The 22433-nt window shown below is 48.1% G+C and overlaps 1 protein-coding gene across 7 annotated transcripts in view; it reads right to left on the minus strand.

Moving 5' to 3' along the window:
* Positions 1-1032: 1032 nt before the first annotated feature.
* BLTP1 (bridge-like lipid transfer protein family member 1) overlaps positions 1033-22433 on the minus strand; it is a 126944-nt gene continuing 105543 nt past the window's right edge. For 6 of the 7 annotated variants that reach the window (XM_054563454.1, XM_054563462.1, XM_054563496.1 and 3 more), the window contains 19 exons: positions 21690-21867; positions 20983-21181; positions 19238-19399; positions 18594-18733; positions 17417-17618; positions 16147-16347; positions 15397-15576; positions 13823-13960; positions 12734-12991; positions 11526-11676; positions 10981-11138; positions 10700-10892; positions 10274-10491; positions 7730-7981; positions 6787-6990; positions 5155-5349; positions 4598-4732; positions 3408-3573; positions 1033-1639 (listed from right to left, as the gene is read on the minus strand). In XM_054563454.1, the coding sequence (XP_054419429.1) occupies positions 1423-1639; positions 3408-3573; positions 4598-4732; positions 5155-5349; positions 6787-6990; positions 7730-7981; positions 10274-10491; positions 10700-10892; positions 10981-11138; positions 11526-11676; positions 12734-12991; positions 13823-13960; positions 15397-15576; positions 16147-16347; positions 17417-17618; positions 18594-18733; positions 19238-19399; positions 20983-21181; positions 21690-21867 (3547 nt within the window). In that variant the 3' untranslated portion in view covers positions 1033-1422. The remainder of the gene's footprint in view (positions 1640-3407; positions 3574-4597; positions 4733-5154; positions 5350-6786; positions 6991-7729; positions 7982-10273; positions 10492-10699; positions 10893-10980; positions 11139-11525; positions 11677-12733; positions 12992-13822; positions 13961-15396; positions 15577-16146; positions 16348-17416; positions 17619-18593; positions 18734-19237; positions 19400-20982; positions 21182-21689; positions 21868-22433) is intronic. The other variant, XM_054563478.1, reaches the window with a different exon arrangement.

Here is a 22433-nt window from a genome sequence, read left to right on the forward strand (position 1 = left end):
GATCCAAAGCAGGCATTGAATTTGCTTCTCTGATAAGTTTGTCCAACAGACACAATGTTCCCATAGCCCCCAGCTGTAGGGGCGCCTGGGGAGAGAGAGATCAGGCAGATGACAAGATGGTCTACCAGAGAGAATACAAAATTTCTAGCCACTAGGGTCTTAGTTTTAATTGTGCTGCTAAGTTGCAGTGTGACAAGAGCAAACAATTATTAATTCCCCTACTAACACTTTCTATCTATTCATCTATCTGTCCATCCATCCATCAATCCATGCCCTTGGCTGGCTAAGTATCTTGGGTCTTCTGGAGGTTTTTTTGGTGGTAGTGGTGGTTTTTAAGTTTGTCTGAGAGAATACTGCCTTACCTACCCAAGTGCACGATTCTGCACCAGAGGCTTTCTTGAGGTGTTTTCTAACTCTAGGTTCTTCATTTTTATTGTTTACCCGGCTTTTAGACTGACTGTCCTGACTTGACTGATTTTAAACCTGGGTTTGTGATTAGAGTATTGTAGCTACTTTTAAATATTATTTTCAATTTTGCTATTCTTTTAAAATCTTTTTATTATACTAATGCACGTACATTGTATATATACCGTCATAAGCACAAAGTATACACACATACACACCAACCTTCACATGCACAGAAGAATACATATAAACATATACATAAAGGACATACTCTAATAAAAACAGCTGCATTGAGCACTGTTAACAAGTAGAAGAAAACCTGCTGTTTCTGAAGCATCTGCTGTGCTTCTCCTGTGTGCATCCTCCTCAAGCTAATTTTTATACAGATGCCACTTTTATAAGCATTACTTACCTTCCACAAAAACATTCAGTAACTGACTAGGGTGGGCATCTATTATTTTAAAAAGCTATCCAGGGAAGAAAAGACTCAAAAACAACTACAGACTGAAACCAATTATTGTGACTTTATTACAATAGTTGCAAACAATATTTTAATGGTATTTAATATCACAATTACTCAAACTATATACAAATAGGTATTTATACAAGTCTGCATTTAAAAAAAGAAAAAGTAATTAATGACCAAAATATCACATTATGAACAAGATTTTTTTCCTAAAAGTATGGCCAATAACAAGAAATTCACAGTTATTCTGAAAGTGTTTTGAGATGCAGGAATCATATTGCACATAATACAATTATAAACCCTACTGAGTAGATGTATATATCTTAATCTAGTTTTTCACAAAATTTACATTATCATGCAATACTTCGCTGTATACAGAATGGTGGAATTAGAACAAACAGGTTAACTTACAAACCAACATAATGGCCGCAAAATTAGAATTATTTTCAAATTATATTTAAAATAATTTTAATATACAAAAAACAAAACACTCCAGTGTAATAAAATTTAACGGACACAATCAAAATTTGTTCACAGATCAAGTGACTTGTTTAGTGTTCTTCCTTGTCTTTTCCTTTCTTTTCCTTCTCGTCCTGTAGTGCAGTCCCGAGCTTTTTGATAAGAACGGACAGAACCTTGTCCAGGGGGTCCATGACCCCTCTCTGAAGCCATTTAGGAATAGTAGTCCTGGCATGATGAAAGCCCAGCTTTTGAAGGATATAATCAACGCCTACTGGATCAATCTTTCTTCCAGTCCAAGAAATTAATCTAAAATGAGGGTAAATAATAATTAGGAGTACAGTGTCCCTGCACCGTCCTGAAGGTAAGTTCAAGAGCATCACCAGCCTCCATTATGTGCTCAAGATAAAGTATTTTCAGCAGGTGCATTTGAATAATCTAACCTACAATTCCTGGATTCACTATAATGGCATTAAAAAATGTGTGATTATAACTAGCCTTGATAAGCCTACACACAGCAATGGAGTCGAATGAATTTCACTCTGATTCTCTCAAGCCTAAAGTTACATAGTGGTCTTAAATATTTAAAGGACATCTGGTTCATTCTAAAAGATGTTAGTTAACTTGGTGGGAGAAGTCCCTTCACAATGTATATGTATGGCAGGACGTCACACACAAAATATCTTTCTGTTTTGTCAACTGCACCTCAATAAAGCCGAGAAAAGTAAGAGCTCATGCGTGTGGCATAATGGGGGGTAGGGGGGTGGGAAATACGCAGATGTTCGCTGTGAGCTCGGCTGTTTCCGACACAGGGTCGTTCTCTCCGTGTGGGGAGCAGCCATCAGCAAGATGCTCCTGGCCTCGGCCGCCCGCTCCCGATGGCCTGTCTGACTGCAAGTTACCGGGGCCCAGAAGTGCAGGGCGGGCGCACTTCCCCCCTCCCTGCTGTCTCTCGGGAGCCACTCCTTTGGTCTGTCCCTTTGTGCCACAGGTTTTTCAAGGACAGACCCCTGTGTCGGTGAGCCCAGGCGGTTCTGGCTGCCCGTGGCCGGGGAGCACCGGGAGCTGCTGGCCGCACAGCTTGGCGCCCTGCGGGCGAGGTCTGTGGCGCTGAGCCCTGGGGCGGCCCCACCCAGACCCTGCGGCGGGAAGGCGGTGCTGCCAAACACCGGCCCCGCGGTCTCCGCAGGCAGCCCCATAGGCACCAAAGCTGCCATGGTGCCTCCAGCTGCCTCGCTCCCGCGGTTCCAGTTGGGAATGGCCGGCGCCGAGCGCTGGTCTCCTAAAACTCTTAATAGCTGTCAACGGCTGGTGTTAACTAACTTGTTTCACTATTGTAACAACACACCACAGCACGCAATGCTGTTTTCTAAATTTTCCTCAAGCGGCAACTGAGGCAGAGCACGGCCCCCAGGGCCTCGGGTGAGCCGCTGGGCCAGAGAGCCGGGCTCGGAGCCACCGCCCAGCCGCGCTGCCAGCCCTGCCGCGTCGCGCGTTGCGCCTCACACAAGGTTGCCAAGGAAGGAATGGATTTACAGCAAATGAACCATGTTGTGGTCATTGTCAGTTAAAAGATACAACAGGTCCTTAAACAACATCATTGCATTGCATATTGTAGAAACTGGCCTCTTGTTTGCATTGATTAGCCTATGTAACACTGGGTTCATGAGCCATCGTTCCCCTCAAAGTCACAGAACCAACTTACTGACGTGAAGCGGTGACTTAATGAGCTAGTTATATTTATTGAGATTTACAAATACAAAGCAGATTCTCTAAAGAGTTTTCTGCATTAGGACCTTGGCGATACCTTAAGTTTGTTCCTCAGCACTGACAATGTGAATATTTCTCATGCGTTTGTGTGCTATTCATACCAAAGTGTTTTGTCAATTTGGTGACAACAAATTTCACTGGATACAAATTACTGTTACAAAGTCACTTTCTGCTTATTCAGGAGCCCACTGGCTAACTTCTAAATATCCTTTTTTGGTAAAAAGTATTTAATAACCTAATGCATAATTTATAACCTCTTTCTAATAGTCCCATGGAATACAGGTAAACATATACTCCCACTGCTTACCTGAGAGTGGGCTCCAGATGCCACGTATTGCACATGAAGTCCCTCCAGTCCACAGTGGTGTAAGTGATGCCATCCTCTCTGTCCTTGTCGGAGGACGTGTCATCGTGGACAATAACTGGACTTTTTTGTCCTGGTCGAGTCGATAAAATGCGAGGTGGAAAAATGGCTATAATGAAAATAATAGGTTAATATTGTAAATATATATATGAGTTTACTTTAAATCACTATACAAACAGAATAATTGACTCCACTAGTCATTTTATCTATGAACTAGCCAAAGTCTCATTTAATTACATTTCTTAAAAGGTAATATTTTTAAATGAGCCATAAATAAGTACTGGTAATTAATATTGCTTGGAGAAAGACAATCATCAAAGTTACTGCATTATCTTACAATTAGAAATAATGCCATCATTTATTTTTGCATAACAGCGTATGTTCTACATACATCTGCGGGCCGCAAACCGATGGGAGAGAACGCTGAGGTTCACCGGGCGGCAGGCCGAGGGTGCCGAAATCGACCGTGGTAGGGGCCCTAAAGAATGGCTTCGGGCGAATGGCTTACTGTTTTAACAGCTTGATTGAGATAATTCACATACCATACAATTCGTTCATTTAATCTGTGTAACTCAATGGTTTTAGTATGTTAACGGCTATATGTGTGTTTGAGCAGCGGTACTAACTTAGCAGCTTTTTCTGTAAGCAGCCATTTCACTCTACATAGCAAACATTCAAATGTTTTATGGAAGATGAAGTCTTTCTAAGCTGGTGATCATAAGTAATAGACAACGTGCTACTTTAATACGTAGTTGTTTTCTTTAGTCATTTCACTTGACTACTACTATTTCTTCAAAGAGGTTTCCTTTCCTCTTCCTCCTCTGTGAGCATCTCCTACAAGTCCTGAAAACATATATAAATACATATTCCGCACGCACACACGGAAACACTGCATGAAGCATAAAATGCCATCCGGCATGGGGCAGGCTTACAGAGAGCGCTGTGTGTGCCAAGCAGGTACTCAGTCTGTCGCACAGCCTTGCCAACAGATTACGCACACGCATTTCCTCACAGTATTTCCTGTTCAGAGGACGGAGCGACATTCTTCCCACCCACCTCAGACCATGAAAACCCACACGAACGGCAGGCAGCTGCCTTTCCTGAAGCTGGAAGGAAAGCCACCCCCCACGCACCTTTCTCCTTCTCTTTGAGATAGGCTGACACGAGGTCGTGCAGGAACATGATGAGCTCGGCGTCCATGGTCACGCAGATGTGGTCGGTGAACTCCGTCACCACGCTGCACTCCACCTTCGGCTTCAGGCTGGCGTCTGCAAGGCAGAGCCCCATGCGGTGAAGGGCTAGCGACCCAGGCCCTGCCTCTGCGCGTCGCTGGGGGGCTGGTGGGGTCTGTGTGAGTGCGTCCACTTAAGGGCAGCAGTGGAGAAAGGAGCGGTTTCTGTGTGTGATTTACGGAGTGATGGCAGTTTAAAATGTATGCCATTTATTCCTCATAAAGCTCCCATAAATGAAGCCCTATTGTTATCCTCCACTTTACTGAGAAAGAGGTACAGATGGATTAAATGATCTGCCCTAAGTCATGTGGCTGGTAGGAAAATCAATTTGACCCAGGATATCAATTTCATCAGGTCATGCTAATATTACAAGAGTAACCTGTGGGAAGACAGGTGTTTGAAGGTCCCTCAGAATCTTCTTGGTAACTTTAGGAGCTAAGGATTGCTTTTCCACATACCCTGTAGTGAAGGTTCTTGTGGCTCTTGAACATGAATAGACTTGAAGTCGAGCTGCATCCTTGGCAAAGCAAAGATGGTCTCCGTTTCGTGGTTGTAGGAGGAGCCGCCTCTGAACCCACTCAGCAAACTAGAATTCTTCACCGTCGTGCTGCTCTCGGCGTTGTTAGCGTCCACGTTACGAAGCAGGTTCAGCTCTACAGGCAAAATGAAGGCAATAAAAATCAAAGTAAATCAGCGGGCAGGGACATGCCTACAGCTTTCATGACACTCTGACACAAGAACTTTTATCATTTCAAAAGTTGGAAAATAAACTCACATTTGAAAACATAGAGCCACACAGAACTGTGGTCTTGAGAACAGTTATATTCTTTCTCTTTCTAGAGATGGGGTATACATATATTTATATAAATACATAGTATTATATTAAGATATATGTAGTGATTTCATTTTATATATACATATATACACACACATACATAAATAGTGATATATAAAACTATTCTCAAGACTGAAGCTTTATAACATGATTTTGGATAAATCCAGTAGTACAATCCATTTTGGGTTTTTTTCCTTGAACTGTAAAATGATTATCATCATCAACTAAATTCATGTCTAATTGTAAGAGTTTCATTAATCTCAGAGTTCCCCATACATTGAATACTTCACTATTACAGAGTTTGTGATTAAATATGACCCTGATCTTGAAATCAGGTAGAAGTCCTGATTTTCCTCACTATATGTGCTATGATTATGTTATGGCTGTCTTATGAAAATTAGCAATTTTCTAGGCACACAGGTAGCAGTTCAGTATGCTAACAGCCCCTCCATAGTAACGCAGCCAAAAAGGGCTCCCTCACCCAAAACACACACTTGGAAGGCAGAACAGTCAATACACGCATAGTGTTCTAATTTGCTTCCTTATCCTTCACGGTTCCCAGAACAGCCTTTAACCCCTGTACCATAGTAATTATTTTCCACGGAGCCCAAGGCATCATCTTTTGCATTTTGAAAAGTCATTTTTAAGTAAAATATTCGAATCTTAATACGTCTCAATCTAGTCAGTTTTCCAATACACATGAAACAATTTGACTAAAGCAGTCCTGTAAACTTGAACACAAAACAAGTATAAAATAAAAGTGTTCATTACCACATTATTATAACACTGGTGAATCTACTCAAATGAAAACACTCATCAAAACCACCCTCTTTAAACTCACAACTTTGTAGGAATAACGTTACTTAGTTTCAGTTTATTCCCTCCATCTAGAACCTTAAGTTGGTGGCGTGCTGTTACTTAGTTGTATAATAACTTGCCCAAACCTCAAGTGTTTAGCATGAGTATGAAAACATTTTTCCAGTTATCATAAAGTACACTTAATTCCATTTATTTAAGCCAATTTTATTTTGAGTGTTTCCAGCTACATCTAAAATAGTTTAAGTCCATGAGACGCTGCATTGCCAGGTGGTGAAATCTGGCACCAACACTGTTACTACCGTGAGCAGGACTAAAATGAAGCTTGTGTGACAGAAGAAATGAAAACTCGCCCTCCACTTAAATTATAAACAGTCGAAAGAGCCCAAAATAGGAAAAAAAGCAAAACATGTATCTCCAAAAAAAATCAACTTTCAACCTTCGTTTCTGGTGGCCGTCACGTAATTGAACCATTCCTTCACACTCGCCACTCCGTGGGGTGGGTTCTCATGGCGCCGCCGCGTTATCTTGGTTATTGTTGCCATAGGACTTTCCAAAGCGCCACACGGCTTGGTGACCATGGTGTTGTGGCCCAGGTGAAAATCCAGCGTTTGTACAATGTATGTAGAATGATCACTAGAGCCTGGAGGAAAAAAGTTTCTTGATATTACAAACGACATTTAGATGCAAGGAAACAGTGGGGCCACAGAGCAACAGATTCCGCTAAGTCATAGTGAGGTTGTGAACATGAGGAGATAGAGAAGTGAGACAAAAAGTCACAAATGATTTTTCTCTCTTTTAGTTATACCTGGATTTATCCCCAGTAAGATGAAGAGCATCAGTCATTCTTTTTTTTTTTTTGGCCACCATTAAAAATCACTGAAGGACGTGAAAGCTGAAAGGAAGTGCGTTCATCACTGCAAATAAGGGGTGAAAGCAGAGCCTTGCCCATCAAAGCTTTATGCTACAGTCTTGACCGGCAGATCACTGCCTTCCATGGCTACTGTGCTTCTGCAAAGAAGTCTCCTTTCCTTTTCCCACCTGGTGAGAATCTCCCGCATGCTCACGTTTACATACGGCACCTTTCAATAACGACTACACTGACTGTGGCCAGCCACAGGGGCAGAAACTTTAATGGCCTAAATTGAGAACCAGAGCAGGTGGTGAGTTCAGAACTAAGTCCTTCCCCACATCCCAGAGTTTACAGACATGGACTCACCAGCAGTGAACCCCCTGCCATGTCAGCTACGTGACAACAGATGGGGTAAACTTCAGGAATATTATTTAAAAAAACAGACAAAAGATACAAAAAAGAAAAGATCACTCTACCACATAATATCAGAAGATAGAAAAGAGTAAAAGCTTGAAATGTGTCAGTTTACCATCTTCCCAGATTTTCTGAGCTTCAGTCCAAAAAGCAATGTTTGGTTCTTCTAAGTGAAAAAGGGCCCAGGATTTTGAACGGAAGTTCGGACCATGAAAACAAGCTAGCGTCATGTGATTTCCATGCAAGCTCATCGATCCTCCAAACTGCATCCCGTCCTCTGGCAGCGGGGCCTGGAACAAGGAGATGTGGCACCCCGACACCACCTTCAGCACGCCCGGCCAGTGCCGGTGGTGCGCCGCGTCCAGCACTGCAAGAAAACCAAACGGCGCCTGTCCAGGCTGCCCACCGCGCGTCCCGGACACGCGGGGAGCAGGGCGGGCAGCAGGGCTCCTCTCCACAGCTGGGGTCCCGGGTAAGGGACACGGACCACCACCAACCCCATCACCGTGACGTGGAAGCAAATAAACACAGTCTTGGGGGAGGTGCTGCCCAGGGACAGGCTCAACAGAGGCGTGGTAACTTGCTGGCAACAGTTACAGCTAACGCCGATGCAATGATTTACAAACGCTCGGGTGCCATTTTACACAGTTCTCACAGTAACTGCAAACTAGGGCTTTCCTGTGCGCTCTGTTCAAGTTTAGCAGAGGAGGGGCTAAGGAAAACAAGGGACCAGAAGACCTAGAAATCAAACGCAGGTCCCCTGATTTGAAGTACTTTTTTTTTTTAACTCTTTTGTACCCTTGCTGCTCAAAAGCGAGGTCTGAGGGCCGCCCGCCCACCCTGCAGCCCATCTGAAACGCAGACGCTGGTGTCCCCCCGCCCCTGCCGTGTCGGAGCCCGCGTCTGAGTAAGGCCTCCCGGCAGCTCAGGTGCACGTTCACGTGGGGCAGCTCTGCTTTTATTCGAGAAACACCAATGTCCCTGTCCCACGTGCTCCCGTAATGTCCCTTCTGGCTGTTCTCCACAGCTCTCGTTCCAGGCCCAACAAGGGGCCATGTGTGGTACTTAGTTGGCATGTCTCTTTCGTTTCCTTTAATCTAAAACAAGTCCCTAAGCCTGTGTGCTTGTTTTCCATGACAAGGACTTTCTAGAGGAGCTGGGCCGGGCGTTTTGGGACACTTCCCTTTACTTGCACACACCCGCCACCAGTTCCGGTTGAAAGGAGACAGGGGCACGAGAGGAACGTGACAAATCAAACCACAGGGAAGCGACTGAAAAACATCCAGAAGGTGGAACATTCTGCAGAACAACTGGCCAGATCTCTCAAGTCAGGTCGTTCAAAAAGGGACTATACTGAAATAAAAGAGACTAAAGGAACAAAACCAGATTTAACCTGTAATCTTGAATTGGAGATACCGTTTTGGATGGATTTTAGGATAATTTTAGGTCAGTCGTGGAATGCGGTCACAGGCTGGAGCAGATAAATTAGCAACATGGAAAGTGGGAGGTGGCTGAGTGAAAAAGGTTACAAAACAGTACGAGCCACAGTTTGGTAAAAAGTGCACATACATATCTACAGGTGTGTAGGAAAATATCTGAAGGCACATGCTTCCAGGTATTTATAGGGATAATTTTTGGGTGGAATGAAATGTTTTCATTTTGCTTGTATGTATTTTCTAGTTGTTTTTCAATGTACAAGCACTGTTTCTGCGATAACAGAGAGTCATTAAAGATTACCCTGAGTCCTCACAGCTTCTGCCACTCCCCCCTCGGCCCCGTCAAAGGCCCGCCGTCTGTAGGGGCTCCCGCGCGGCCCCTGCTGCGGCGACATGAACGCACGCACGTGTCGCAGGGGCCGCCGCCACCCGCGGCCTCCCCCACCACCCCTCGGAGCCTGTAGCCCGCCTTCCGCCTGGCCCTGAGTTCAGGTCCAGCCTTTCCTGCTGGCTCGCTCTGTCCCACACAGCAGCGCCCTCTGGCCCTCAACGAAGCCTGTATCTGCCTGCTGCGGGAGTGTGGCTCCTCCCCTGGGTCTCCGCCCAGACCTTTCCCTTGAGAAAAGCCTTCCCTGACCCCCTTTGTATAAGAGCCACCCTCACACGCTCATTCTCCATTTCCTTCTCTGCTTCGGCCCTTTACTCAGCACTTCCTACCTGAAGCTACCTTGCATTTTAGTTAGTAAATTCATTATGGTCTGTCTCTCCCACTAGACCGTAAACTTCATGAGGCCGGGAACTTTGTCCAGTAGACCTTCTGAGCCTAGAACAGTGCTTACGAACACGGGTATGCTTAATGAATGTTTGGTGACTGAAATACAGAGGGAAAATAGCAATCTGCCTAATATGACACAGCTAATCAATGCAAACTCAGACATTCTGATTCCACAGCCCCTTGTCTAAAGCAGAACATGAGACTGTCATACTCAGTACTCAGGAGGGCTCTGAGGAGTTGTGGCAGGGAAGGGGAGAAGATAGCGTGGCTTCTCAAATGACGGCCTTGAGTCCCATTGGGAAGCAGGGAGCAGGGGTGCCACCGAGTGAAGTGGAAAGGAGCAGAGGGCTCACTTTGTGTGTAGCTACGCCGTGACTTTAAGCGAGGGCTCTAAATAACTCATTTACTGAAAGGGAAGCAGAGATGAAGGCTTAGCCCTAACTCTTACACTGCTCTTGAGAACTTCTCTCGAGGTTGTTCGGCACTGTCTTGGGCGGGAGATAAGGAACTGGTCCCCAGGTAGACAGAGCTCGTTTGCTGGTGTCAAACTGTTGCGTGAAAAATTCCTGGAGCTTCATTCCTATTTTTATCAGGTCTGGTGTGGTCGATCTTGATATCATTACTTGGAAAATATCCCACTTCAAATCTCCATGGACAAAAATTTCACTAGAACATAAAACAAGTCTTTATCATGCATCTTATAGATAGTTTAAAAGTACAAGAAAAATTCTCTTCCCCACCCGAGTTTTTCATCCCCATTAAGTGCATGACAGACAATCATTCTGCAAGAGAAGGACGCGCGGAGCGTGCTCCTCCGGGTCGGCAGAGCGCACCCACGGCGGCCGTGCGGCGCGCGGGCGCTCTCCCTGCGTACCTCTTGTCCACCATGCTCGCGTCGGGGGCCGCGCACAGGTTCACCTTCCACTCGTCCTGCAGCTTGAGGTCGGCGTTGCTGAAGATGCCCATGAGGATGCTGGAGCCCATGTAGTCCACGCGGGCCTCGGTCGAGCCCATGGTGACCTGGATTTTGTGGCTGGGCTGCTGGTTCGGGTGTTCAGAAATATGAGCTAGAACAAGCAATCGTCACTTTCACAGACATGCCTGCTGGGAACAGCTTGTCCACACCAGTGTTTAAAAACTGAAATTTCAACATACCAACCATCTCCAGGGCGTTGACGTCGATGGTCCCTCCGACGACTCCGCCCTTGGAATCCAGCTGGGACCGCCCCAGCCCCACGGACATGCTGATCTCCCGGTCGCGGTTACTTCCCACTGACAGGCGGCCCTGGCTCTTCAGGCCGCTCGTCGTCCAGCTGCAGAAGAGGAGGTTGTTCATGAGACAGGTGGCTTCCGTGCCATGAGTTAAAGCAAGAGTTAGATGATTTCAGAAGGCTTAAAAAAAGTGGATTATAAAAACGGATGTTTAAAATTAACATTTATGATGAGGCTATTTGTTTAGCTAGAAAATGATGCTGTTTCATTTATAATTTTTCTCTTTTTAAAACATATTTCATTTTGTTTTATAGTATCTTTAGGATTAGATTAAGGCAGCTTCAGGATAAAGCAATTTTATACTTTTATCAAGTGTTTTTACTGTCTCCAACATTTCAGCATTAGAAAAAGGTTTTGAATTGCTTTACTACAAAGAGAAAAATTAAAACTAATGATTAAATATATTTCTTTGTATCTGAATAGCTTACGTTGTGTTTCCCATTACATTACTCATATTCATTTGAACGTTTAATTGCTTCAAGTTGATAGCAAACACGACAAGTGTTTCCCACGGGGTCCCCTGTTGACTTGCTGCTTTGTTTGATTTGTTAAAAGGAGTTGATGTTTTTGAAAGTGAATCTAAAAATAGAAAAATAAAATGCACATTTATTCATGTAGATACTGAGTGATTACAAAGCAAAAACCATTCTTACCACTCTAATCCCAAACTGAAAGTACGGTATTCTTGTACTCAGGCCTCTCATTAAATAGCTGCCATGTTGGCCATTTACTGACTGTTCCGGAGGTGCTGGCAGCCTCACTCTTGAAAGCTCATAAAGCTCTGGGTACACTCCATCGTACGTGCGCACGAGACACAGCAGTGATACGCCAGTGACACAGGACTGATCCGCGTCACTCACCCCCCGGCCTTTCTCAGCAAAGCAGGAAATCCCTGGTTGCTACTGGCAGAGAGGGGACCGGAAGGCAGGGACCACTCTGCGAGGCAGAGGCGGCCGCATGCCTGACTCCTGTGTCCCACGGGTGCGCGTGCTCTTGCTCTCGCATTTGCTCGTTAGACTCTGTCTTACCTTGTGACGTGAACGACATCGCTCATTTTTGTATGTCACAGGTAGAGTGCTGAGCGCATAGGAGTTCAAAAACCAGAGTCACTAAAAGACTCACCGAATGAATATTAAGATTAACTTTTTCAATATCAAACTTCTTGTACAACCTTGTAGGTTTGTTTTACTTCTGAAAGTAACCGAACGATTGGGAAGTACAGATTGGCAGTTACAAAACAGTCGCGGGGGTGTCAAGCGCAGCCGAGGGGATGCAGTCAGTAACACTGCGATCACTGCGCGCTGCCAGGCGGGCCACTCTGTAAAGTATGTGGCTGTCTGACCACTATGCTGTACACCTGGAACCGACACAAAGCACTACTGTGTGTCAACTGTAACTGGAAAACAAACAGAAACGGCCGCGCCACAGGGGCACACTGCACAGGCTCACTCCTCCCCCGCCTGTCCAAAGCACCCAGCTGCCTCCTCTGCAGGCGGAAGCGTCCACCTGCGTGTTGCTTGCTCCACCCCCGCCCGTCTCCCAGGAAGACCTGCCGAGTGCGTCCCCCTGCAGGGGCAGTGACCGGGAGCGACTGGCTAAGGCCCCCCCGGGGCCGCAGATGGCGGGGCAGCGCTACCTCTTCGGGGGACGGAGGAGTCGGAGACGCTCCTGCACCTCGCGGAGGCTGGGGACTTGAGGCTCTGCGCTGCCGCCCCCGGGGACATGGCACTGTTAGCCACGTGCTCACTGAACACACTGGGGGACGGGGGCATGTGCGTGAAGGAGGCCGACTGGCTGGGCTGCTCCCAGGTCCTGCAGTACGCTTTCCTCGAGGACTCCGGCGACAGGTGCTGGCTCACCCCCTCGACGGAGTCGGGGGTCCCTGGGCCAGACGCTAGCAGGGAAGCAGAAACCAAAACAATGAATGGTGAATCAGCATGCCACAGAACACCACATTCCGCCACTGTACCACTTCTAATCCCATTACGTATCTCTTGCAGTTGTCTGTCTGTTACGTGTGCAGAAGTTTGCACTCGGCCAAGTGCCTCCCAGCTTGTTCTGCTTCTCACAGAGGCACTCCCAGGAGGGCCAGGCAGGCACTGCGTCCCCCGTTCCACAGACAAGGGGCTACACCGAGACTGGTTTCTCTTATTCGTAGTGCGCCATGCTGGCTCTGCCTCCCGCGCACACAGGGCCGCACGACAGCTGTATCTACGTCCAGGAGAAGACATGCAGGCACCATGGTAGCATGTCCCTGACCGACACTTCCTATTTTCCACGCCCAACTACCCAGGATCCGCCTGAGCGGTTAAACATACCGGGTCCGGCAGAAGCCAGGGCTGCTTACGTATGGTTGGTAGGATGATAACATGGACGTGTGATAATGTGTAGTTTTAATTTGAACATTTCACCTAAAATGTCACATAGTGTGCTTGCGTGTGATATTGTTATGTTACAGAATGACACACTTATGATTTTGTAATAAAAAAGGGGCCTTATTTGCGCTGGGCCCTGTATTTCTGCATTTGCAGGTTTCACAAAGACTACGAAGAAGCTGCTGCAGATGACACATCGCTGGACGCCACGCCCCAGAACGCTGGGGAGGCACGGGCGTTCCCTGGAGGAGGGGGACACGCAGCGCGGCTCACCGACCATCGACCATGGCACTAGCACTGCCAAAGTCAAACACAGCCCGACTATAATTCCAGCCGCATAGCAAGCTTACTTGGCAGGTTTATGGTCTGGTCTCCAAGGAAGAGGCGCCTGGCGATGCTCCTCCTATACCAGGCTCGGGGAAACGCCAGGATCTCACTGAGGCGGCGCATGTCATACTTAAAGGAAGCAGACCCTATGTCGCAGACAGCTGGCACAGAAACAGGGAAAGTTTGTCAGAACGGGTTTCCGACACCTTTCTATTTTCACATGGTATGACACAGTATTATCACACTACTGAATTATACTTGTTACAATTCATGAAACGCCGAAGCACGCGGCGCGGCATGGTCAGTAAGCGGTAATGTGTTCCCTCCACAAAGGAGAAAAGAGCACATTGTAACTGACCACCAGGGCTCCAGCCCGTTCATGAGGAGAGAGCAAACCGGAATTACCGACTGCTCACGACCTTCTCCCAGACGTCCTGAAGGTCGGTCTCAGGGACAGCTTTCAGCTGTGGCCCAGGGCTTTTCCCAAGTACGGCAAATGGTTCGTGGCGATGAGCTGGGATACACTCCCCCAGAAGGGGCCGTACACCAGGCGGCCATGTGCAGCCAGGACCGGTGTGCGGGCCTGGGCTCGCAGCCGCCGTGGCTCCCGGAGCGGCTCCCTCTGCTCCTCCCTGCGCCTTCTTGAGCCCCCAGCCACATGCCCCACTCCCCACCTAACTGCCCTGCAGCTGCGTCTTTATTTTCTACCTAGCTTAGTGACCGCTCGGTCTCTTGTCACCCAGGCCGAAAGCGTGGGGCCTCCTCGTGCCCTCCGCCGCCGCTGCTCACACGGACTCGTGGATTCTCTTCAGATTCTCTCAACTCCCCCCCGCCCGCCCCCCGCCACTGTCGGGATGCAGGCCCCTGGCTCCTGCCTCCCCCGCACCGTTCATGCTGCCGTGAGTCCCTTCTACATAACCACTTCTTTTGCATGCACATATATGCGCACAGAGATGTTTCTTCCATGACCCACACATGATTCTGTCTTGTTCTTTTGGTTGGAGCATTTAGATGCGGCCTATCCTCATGTACAACGCAGTTTTGTTACTTTCGGGGATGACGGTGTCCTCCTGTTCCTTCAACTCCGCTGACGGCTGCGCTGCCACAGGCAGTGCCCCAGAGACAGCGTGACTGACGGCCAGCGCGTGACCGCGGGCCGGCGCGCGACCGCGCACCCTGCCAGCTTCGTGGCTGCAGGCGACTCACTTCTGAACACTTAAAATTAAATGCATGTGGAACATTTTTAATTCATCCCTTTGCAGTGTTTTAAGAATTTCCTATTTGAAAATCCAATAAAAAATTAGAAATTTTACCAATTTATGGTAGAGAAGTGAAGAAAAGAAGGAATGCTTGGTGCCTTAATCAGGGGTCTTTCAGCCCTCGGGCGATAGTTCCTTGTGTTTACCTAGAAATCACATTTCTCACCGATGACTCAGGCCGAGCATGTTCCCTGGGCTGGGCTGCTACTCCTCTCCTTCCTTCCCCTTCCCATTAAAACCCGAACATTGTTAAATAAATTTAATACTTAAACACTGTTGAAAGGAGGCCCTTATTTAATTCCAGAAAACAATACTTAAATGACTATAAAATTGAATACCAGATATATTGATGAGCGTGGTGTCCATCTTGCTCGCAGACTTGTTTGCCGACTGACTTTCAAAAAATGAGGTCCCTCCCGAGCGCCGCATCCGAGACAAGCTCACTTTCACAAACTCGAGGTTTATGCTCAGCGAGTCCTTCCGGCCGGTGACGGAAGTGGGCTCCTCGTCCGTGTTCCCTTTAAAACACATACATGCAAGTCCACTATACACACACTCACATGGCTGTCTACTGTAGGTCCCTGAAATGACCCAAAACACTGGAAGTAAACATCGATCAAAGTCACTTCAGTGAGGTAAAAAATTAAGCAGAATGATCTAATGAGTATTTTTAGTGGTAAATCTGTGCCTTAAAATGCCAGTGAAATTTAAGTGCTCTAACAGTAATAATAATGACAATAGTAACAGTTTCACTTTAAATTAATAAACATGGTTCAAAACTTTAAAAATTTACTATTTGTAGAATATAATTTCTTATACAAATAAACCTATATCCAAAGAAATTATTGTGCTGTGTATGTCACTTATAAAATATCAGGAGCTTTAAAATTCTTGTATAATTAATTTTCCTGACTTATTTATTGCATATTTTTACTTATTTATAGAGACAGGATCGCTATCACCAAGAGGAAAAACTTTAAATTTCTGCTCCTTTTTTATACCCATTACGAAAGCCATCACGCGTTCAGGAAAGCACAAAGCTGGGACACAGCTATCAGGCTGAGAGGGGCGCAGGTGTGCCCGCGTACCTAGCCCTCCGGTCCCGGCCGGGAGCCCAGAGACGGCGGTCTTCTGCTTCCCGGCCCCGTACGGGTGGAACACATAGAGCGAGAAGTCGGACATGCACGCCGTGAAGCTCAGCCCCGACGAGCTGCTGCTGGACGTGGTCAGGTCCGACTGGCTGCTGCTGTGCCGGCTTCGGCCGAGAGGGCTGCCCAGGCCCGATGAACCTGCAGTCGACACAGACACCCGAAGCCTTCGTCAGCCGCAGGAGACCGAGAGCCGGTCACCAGCAGAGTCTCAGGAGCCCCGCGGGACTGGAAAATAAACTAGGAACACTCCACCATGAACTTATCAATAGCTTTAAATCCTTGAAAACAAAATGATATTTTACATGTCCTTTCCAATTAATCTACTTAATTTACTTGGTAAACCAGGGATGAATACGCTGAAAGAGCCATTGGTGCGTGTGACCGCCCGGCTCCCGGCTTCCTGGTTCCTCTCTGCTTTGCGCCCCTGGAAGCTGGCCGCAGGAGAGGCACAAAACAGGGCCGGTTCAGGCAAAGGTGGGGCACAGACTGGATAAACTGCAGCAAACCAACGCCACACAGCTGGAGCCCACAGAGCGGGAGCCCACGTTGCAGCGGGAAGCGGGGCGGACAGCGCGAGGCGCACAGGCGCAGCGGGCTCTGCGTTCATGACAGCACGGACGGACCCAGAGGGCGTTAAGCTCAGTGAGGTCAGTCAGTCAGAGAAAGACAAGTGCCACGTGGTTTCACGTGCATGTGGACTCTAGTGAACAGAATAAACACGCTGAAACAGACTCACAGAGACAGAGAGCAGACAGGATGTCAGGGGGGAGGGGCTGGGGCCTGGGTGAAAAGCTGAAGGGATCAAGAAGTACAGACTGACGGCCACGGAGCCGTCACGGGGCGTCCGGGACCGCGGAGGCGGTAATACTGCAATAACCATGTGCAGGTCCAGGTGGGCACTGGAAATATCAGGGGATCACCCTGTAAAGTATACGATTATCTAACCACTGTGCTGTACACCTGAAACTAATACAAAATAAGATTGACTGTAAATTGGAGAAAAAAAAGAACACTTACTGATATGCAACCCCCCCCCCAAAAAAAAAACACAGAACGTCATGGCTCCCTCTCTCCTAGAGACCAGGTGTCCCCTGTGGCCAAACTTGCCATGGGCACACAAGCCAATCCCCAGGACACTTTAAACACACATGGCACATGAGCCCCTGAGTGGGGGGGGGGGGGGGGTCGGGGGCGGGGGGCTTCCTACCTGTGGCTCCCGGCCTGCCTGCAGAGGACTTCGCGCCTCCCTGGGCAGCATTCCCTCCGGGGGACACAGTCTCGGCAGGATACGTGGTCCCTAAAGTCTCCAGCTCTCCCCGGTTTGAGGAGAACACTAAGTCCAGGGACGGCAGCTTCAGCATGCATTCCACCCTGGACACCGGCAAACAGCTGAACTTGATCTGGGAGGGCTACCATGTGGAAAGGCAGAAAGGCGCAAAAAGGTTCTAGGTTAAATGATCTCACCGTGGACCCAAAAACTGCATTTCCCTTTCCGTCCGCAGATACCAAATTGACGGACATGTAAAAGGATTCTTTCAGTGCACTAGCTTTTGCAAACAGACACATGGTGCATTAAGTAATATATTAACATAATGGTATTATTTTTAAAAATCTAAGTGAGAAGTTCTGAGTGATAAATATTTAGATATTTAGATCATTCAGACCATTAAAGATACTTGCTCATAATCAAGTCTAGGAAGTAATTTCCCCTATACAAAGTTTAGGAAGACATATTAATTAATGTTTCATAAACTCTCAAGCCCTCAGCCATGACACGTTCCAGAGGATCCTGAAAAGCTGGTGCTAAGCACCAGAGGAAGCTCCTGCGCCCTGGCGGCCGCGCAGAGAGTAGGGTCCTCATCGCAGCTAAACAAAACCCTCAGGTTTACATAGGAGGAGTTTTCAAATCCTCGCTCAAGGGGCTCCTCAGGTGCTAACACACACTCCTGAAGGCCTACTGACAGGACTGCATTTTCAAATAAAAGATAAATAACAATTACATAACTCTTAGTGAAGCTCTTGGAGGCACTATCGTGACTCTTTGTCTCAATGACAGTCTCCATCTGCCCCAGGCCAATAGGGCAAGAAATATACACGTCATACTAAAAAGACGTTCATGCTAAAGAGAGATTTTAACTTACATATCTTTATTTTTGCCACACAAGCATGAGATCTAAACTTTGAAAACCCTCCCTGGCAGAAAGGCACACACGCGAACCCACACAGGCACGTCCCGAGGCACCGGCAGCCTCTCAGCCACGGCTCACACAAAGGTCCGAGCCCCAGGGGAAAGGGACCACAATGGAGAACCGCACTGGGCAAGCTCAGGTGAGCGCAGGAAACGCCCTTCTCTCCAGCACAGAGGAGTAAACCAGGCACCGCACCTGCACACGGACGTAGACCACGACGTCCACCGGGAAGGAGGAGTATGCAGACGTGGAGGACGACACCAGCGACGTCGTCGACTCCTCCATTGGGTCTGGGAGGTCGAAGTGCCCCATGTCCTCATCTTGGGAGCTGACAGCTGTTGGAAGGCCATGATCCAGTTAAACCACGAGGACACGGGCCGCCCTGTGCTCAGGGCTGTGAGCACAGGGCCACGTTCGCTTCTGCGGCCCCACGTGTCACACTACTGTCCCCAAACCTCTAGCTCATCCCCCCAACCCGGTCCCCCCCATAGCGACACCAGACACCACAAACAAACAGCAGTTATGCCCTTGCCCTCAAGGACGGCCGGTCGAAGAGCCGCCGCAGGACCTCACGAGGGGCTCTGTCGTGAGCTCGCTGGGGCCGTGGGAGAACCCTTGACCCGCCCCAGGACTCGGTGTGCACCTGTGAATGGGGGCCAGCTGGCCGCTCAAGCGCTTCTTCGGCTCTCTCGCGCTTTTATACTGTCACTGAATGTATTATGTAATAATAGGCAATGTGGAAATTATATGCTACATAATAACAGGTAACTACGGTATCCTTCTAAGTCCTAGGGCCCAAAATGCACGACGGGAAGTGAGGCCAGGGGGCGGGCACTCACTCGTGTAATTCCGTTCGATGGGCGTGATGGGGATGGTTTCCAGAGCCTTTTCCAGGAAGTCCAGCAGGCAGGGGCTGATCACCATTTCTTCCGGCAGGGACTGCAGGGCCACCCAAGCATACAGCTTGGCTGTTTTGACTCCTCCACTGCCTTTTCCCTTGGCTACAACAGTGACAAATATGAGCTGAATTTAATACAATATACCATGATTTTGTGAGATATCAAAATTATATGGCAGTTTAATGATATAATTAAAACCATACAAGAATGTAACAAAGAGAGCAGGTAGGTAGACATGATACGTTAACGCTGGAATACAAAGCTGACTAATGACATCGATAACAAGTTACTCCTACTTGCTCGAACTCACACATTTTGGTTGTTTTCAATACAGAGAACCTTGATTGACAACATTTAGTGGCAAGTGAGGAAAAACGCGGTTACTTCCAGGCTTCCCTGTGCTCTTGCTGCTCTCAGCTTGCGCCTGTTTGTACTGCTTCCTGCATGGGCTGCGCTCCCTCTCCTTCTGCCTAACCAAACGCTCCCACATCAGCAGACCAGTACAGCGGCTGCCCCAGACCTGGCGGACTCCGCCTTAAGATCCCAACGATGACCGTGTGTATTAGCTCTGTAAACCCAGGAAGTAAATTCAACTTCTATGCGCCTTAACGCCCCTCCTGCATCACATGGGAATAGCGATGCCTGTCTGTGCACTTAGCAGGCACGGGTGCACCAGAGGTGCCTTGTCAGTTGAAAATTATATAAAAAGACTGGCATTATCATCATGCTCATTGGTTATTTGAAAAGACTTAGAAATCAAGTTCTGTCTCCCTCATGAAACTGTTTCAAATAACTACTGTCCACACTGATGCTCCCCACTCGGGAAATCGATGCAGGCAGGTGCTGCGCACACCGTGTGGCGCCCAGGCCCCAGGACAGCCTCCGAGGGCCCGGTCTGGCAGCCCCACCCCAGCCTGGCTCCCTCCCACCCCGATCAGGGCCGGGCTGCAGGGCCAACAGGTGGCGGGGGTGGCATGGCAGGCGACTTCTGGGGCTAAGCCAACAAACGCAGGGCCGCCGCAGCCAGGGACTCCGAGGGATGCCTCCTGCCCTGTCAGGAACACGCGCCCCAGCCCAGCAGAGTGGCCCACAGAGGCACGGCGAGGGCCCTGCCTGCGGCCACCTGCAACAGGACGCGATGGGGACAGGCGCCCCGGGCCAGGCGAGCATTCGGATGACACAGCCCTCGCCCAGGCCTGGCAGCATACTCGCGAGGACAGCGTGGTTGCAGGTGCCCGGCCACACTTCCCCTGAATTTGTGATCCACAGAAGCTGGGTCTGAGTTACAAACCACCAAGTTCTGGATAATTTGTTACGCAAAAATAGACAATAAATGCAGTCAGGCCAAAGCACCCTGTCTGTGTAAGCCCGATGTTCCCGTCTGGACCATCAGCGTCCAAATGGGAGCTACATGGAGCTCTTTCTAAATATGCAGAGAGCTAAAATAATGACATATTTAGTGTACTCCATTTATTTAACAACTGATATTCTAAGGTAATATCAGTTTGAAAAATAGCGCAAAGCAGTCGGCTTACACTCCCAGCTATGAATTTAGCGCAGCCCTATCAGTCTGTTTCCTCCTTCCCTAAACACGTGAATGTGAAAGTCGCAACACAGCAAGGAGGTGATGACGAAACAGTAAGTTGTGAGACAAAGTAAAAGCCAAGCCCATTTCCCATCAGTACCTGCGGGGACAGGTGGGGGCTGGGGAGGAAGCAAGGTGTTAGCCTTGCCCTGGACGGCGCAAGGCAAAGGAGGAGGCGGAGAGGCGGCACTATCTTTCATACCGGACAGCTTGGACTCTTTCGAGAGTGTTCTTGGCAAGGACGAGCCCCTGGAGGCGTTAGGTGACTCAGTCTTCAGCGTCTTGGAATTGTAATGCAACTGCATTGAAAAAGGTAACCATTCAAAGTTAAAATCGTGGAAGTGAGAGAAACAGAGAAATGAAGGAAAAACGTGGAAGGAAGGTGGTCCCAGGCATTGTAAGAGCTAGGCCCTGTGGTCACAGTTAGCGCTGTGACGCCAACACATTTCTTAGCCTTCTCTCATTTTCAAAATTGCAAAGGTTGCCCCAGATAGTATTTACTTTCTAGCTTAATATTCTAGGATTCTGCAATTCTAGAATCTAAAAAAAAGTTGTTAATAACATTGCACTAGGTAAGGCTTAGCAAGCATGTTATAAATGTCAATGTATAAAAAAATAAAATGAACTTCTCTCTGCTCCCATTCTGTAGCCAAAGCTGCCTAAGAGCAGTGACACCCCGCCACGCGCACGCTCACACCTCAGAGGGAAACCCTGCACAGCCCACCTCCCAGGAACCGGAGGGGCGGTGCGCGAACACAGCCGCCACCCCCGGCCGCGCCCCCGCGCCCTCGGCCCGGAGGCCTGCACCTTCACGTCCACCCCAGGGATGTAGAAGACCGTGGTCTCCAAGTCGCTCGGCTTGGTCTGCAGGGACGACGGCACCTTCTTGCTCGTTATTAAGTGGGTGGTAGAAGCATAATTAGCTTGAAACTTCTTTTTTGAAGGAGAATCTTGATCTAAACTCCTGGAACTTCTGTCATAACTCCTAGAAAGAGAAGTGTTTTTATCTTTTTAAAAAATGGCGTTTCTTTCCTTTCCTTTTGTTTAAAATCAAACTGTCATCTGCACAGTGAATGGAATGTCATCCCTGAAAGATGAAGTTGAGAAGGGAAAGCTTTTCGGTGTATCTGGCTGAGCCAGAGAGCCCCTCACATGGGTGCTGGCTCTGCCCTGCGGTCTGTGACCTTTCCTGTCACCGGGGGTCATGGCTGTCTCGCTGAATGCAGAGCTGGACCAAGGGAAGCTGCCCTTTACAGAGGTAAAAACAGTGGACATCAGCGAGTTACTGTGGTTCATTAGGGTTCAACTAAAATAAATCGTCTTTTTATCATGACTACCACCTTTGTAAGAATTTAACTTTGTACCCTGTGATTTTATAAAAGCCTCCTTGGGGCTCTGGCTGGCGCGGCTCAGTTGGCTGGAGCACAGCCCATAAACCACAATGTCATGGGTTCGATTCCCAGTCGGGGTGTGCTTGAGGCAACGGGCCCATGTTCTGTTCTCACATCAGTGCTTCTCTCTCCCCCTCCCTTCCCCTCTCTCTGGGATCAA

Source organism: Pteronotus mesoamericanus, unplaced genomic scaffold (assembly GCF_021234165.1).
Source record: "Pteronotus mesoamericanus isolate MK-2021 breed Mesoamerican mustached bat unplaced genomic scaffold, CSHL_Meso_final contig_163, whole genome shotgun sequence".
Classification (NCBI taxonomy): domain Eukaryota; kingdom Metazoa; phylum Chordata; class Mammalia; order Chiroptera; family Mormoopidae; genus Pteronotus; species Pteronotus mesoamericanus.